The sequence below is a fragment of the Octopus bimaculoides genome, chromosome 23 (genome assembly GCF_001194135.2).
Source record: "Octopus bimaculoides isolate UCB-OBI-ISO-001 chromosome 23, ASM119413v2, whole genome shotgun sequence".
Classification (NCBI taxonomy): Eukaryota; Metazoa; Mollusca; class Cephalopoda; order Octopoda; family Octopodidae; genus Octopus; species Octopus bimaculoides.
In genome coordinates, this window is record NC_069003.1 from 23,416,584 (window position 1) to 23,419,376 (window position 2,793).

The following is a 2,793-nucleotide window of genomic DNA, read 5'->3' on the forward strand; positions in this document are numbered from 1 at the left end:
GTGCGGGTGGCACATAAAAGACACCATTTTGAGCGTGGCCGTTTTCGTGCGGGTGACACGTAAAAGCACCCACTACACTCTCTGAGTGGTTGGCGTTAGGAAGGGCATCCAGCTGTAGAAACTCTGCCAAATTAGATTGGAGCCTGGTGTTGCCATCCGGTTTCACCAGTCCTCAGTCAAATCGTCCAACCCATGCTAGCATGGAAAGCGGACGTTAAACGATGATGATGATGATGATACATACATACATGCTGGCTGCCAAATTAAATGAGCATGGCTGACAGGTGGGGGAGGGCTGGAATTTGTCTTGTTAGGATCTCCAAAAATTGCTGCAATCTGTTCCCAGTTCAAACAGGATTATCCTTCTTGATGACTTTGATGCCAGAGTCAGCAGGGATTGGCAGACATGGATCCGCCTTGGATGATTTGTTGTAGGTAATATAGATAGCAACAGTTTGCCTCTGCTTCAACTGTGCACTGACTATAAGCTGTTTATTTCCAGCACGTAATTCCACACACACACACACACACACACACACACACACACACATATGCATGCATGTACATACATACATACATGATGGCCATCCACTCGTGACCGAGGAAGACCATTGCCGACCTTCGGGAACATTGTGCACTCTAGGACTAACTTATATTTTGCATTTGCGGTTCCATTGGTGGCGAATGAGCCCTGCTCTTGACAAGCGTACACGACTGCAAACATTGCAGACCAATGCCTGTCATCGCCACAGATGGAGGAAGCAGGTTAAGGAGGGGATCGACTTCTGAGAGAGCACGTACCCAGCATGAAGAACTTAAGAGAGCTGCGCAAAAGCACATGACTCATATAGTGAATGGGGAAAACATACATACATACATACATACATACATACTTACATACATGCCTATTTTAATCATATTTTCTACTTCCTCATTTCATTCAGCTGTATTATATCATTATCATTACACATAAATGTTAGATTGAAATAATAACAAAAAAATGTGTTTATTCCTGAAATAATGTTTCAATCATTTCCTATATTTCAGAATATGACCCCCACCACTGAAAATGAGAAGAGGTTTGTTACTTTATATTTTATTACTCTAATGTTTTAGTGTTTCCAGTTGAAAGAATATAAAACCTGAAAAATTTTGACACGAGTTAGTCCTGTATTCTTGTAATTATTGATCTCTTGTTTCAATCATTAGACTACAGCCATATTAGGACACCACCTTGAAGAATTTCAGTACTTTCTTTCTTTTTTTTTCCTTCTAAGCCTGATACTTATTCTGTCTGTCTCTTTTGCCGAACTGCTAAGTCATGACACATTGAGCACACCAAAACTGGTTGTCAAGTAGTGGAGGTGGGGACAAACACAGAGATAAAGCCACACACACACACACACACACACACACACACACACATGCCCTATGGTGGCTGATCTGGTTGTAACTTTGAAGTCACTGTCAACAAGATTCTTGTTTAATAATAATAAATTTGTACTGAACAAAAGTATAGAGTAATCCCTCAGATTAATGTAAAATTGCTTTTATTATAACTAAACATAAAAAATAAGCAAACATATATCGATAGATAAATAGATAGATATCAATATATATAGATATATATATATATATGTTGAGCTTCTTTTAGTTTCCATCTACCAAATCCATTCACAAAACTTTGGTCAGCTCAAGGTTATGGCAGAAGACACTCAAGGTGCAGCACATTGAGACTGAACTTGGAACCATGTGAGTGGGAAGTTAATTTCTCACCACACGGCCATGCCTGTGCCTATTATACTTCTCCAACTAGGGTTGGTGAAGTATGATAAATAATTTTGTGACATTTTTAGGCGAACAAAGTTTTGTTTTAGTCACACACACCTACAATCCATAAACACCACAAACACACACATGTGCACATATATATATATATATGTCTATATGTGTGTGTACATACATAAATGTGTGTATGTATGTGTATATGTACATATATGTATTTATGTGTGTATACACACACTCAACTACACACACACACACACACACACACACACACACAGTATCATCGCCATTTGACGTCTATTTTCCATGCTGGCATGGGTTGGACATTTTTATAGGAATGAGTCAGAAAACAGTGCTGAGCCTCAAAATCTACTTTGACATGGTTTCTACAGTTAGATGCCCTTCCTAACACTAATTACTGTGAGTAAAGAGAAGGAAAGGAAATGGGAGTGGTTCAGGGAAGAAGAGGAGGAAGAGGGGGGGGGGCGGAGGAGGAGGTGGTAACAAGTGGCAGTAATAGAGTTGCAATATGATGTGTAGGGGGAATAAGTGGTACCATTTACAGCACATGAGTGAGTAGCACCACAGAAGTTTGATGACATGATTGGTGTTAGATGAGTTGTGGGACAAGGTGTGACAGGACCTCTGTGTTGCTGAGATCAACGGATCTTCTCAAGCACAACATATTGCCATTCATCTTCAGGACCTTATCTTCTTCTACAACAGGCTCAACAATTTGAGGTTATTCTTCACTGCTTCATCCTATATTTTTCTGGGTTCCCTTCTACAGGTTTCATCCACGTTTAGCATATATATATATATATATATATATATATATTACGGAGATGCACTTGCATAGCAAGTGACCTGATCTGAGATCGTGTGCTGGAACGAAAACAATTGCAGCGTGGAAGGTGTTTATAAGCCATTTAAAATAACACACAAAATCCGTTAGATTCACTTCAACATTTAAATTTAATTATATATATATATATATATATATATATG

General features: G+C 39.1%; 1 protein-coding gene across 1 annotated transcript in view; it reads left to right on the forward strand.

Moving 5' to 3' along the window:
• Positions 1–2,793, forward strand: part of LOC106877829 (uncharacterized) — a 201,270-nt gene that overhangs the window by 153,693 nt on the left and 44,784 nt on the right. Inside the window, exon 4 of the mRNA XM_052976058.1 lies at positions 1,048–1,079. Coding sequence (XP_052832018.1) covers positions 1,048–1,079 — 32 coding nt within the window. The remainder of the gene's footprint in view (positions 1–1,047; positions 1,080–2,793) is intronic.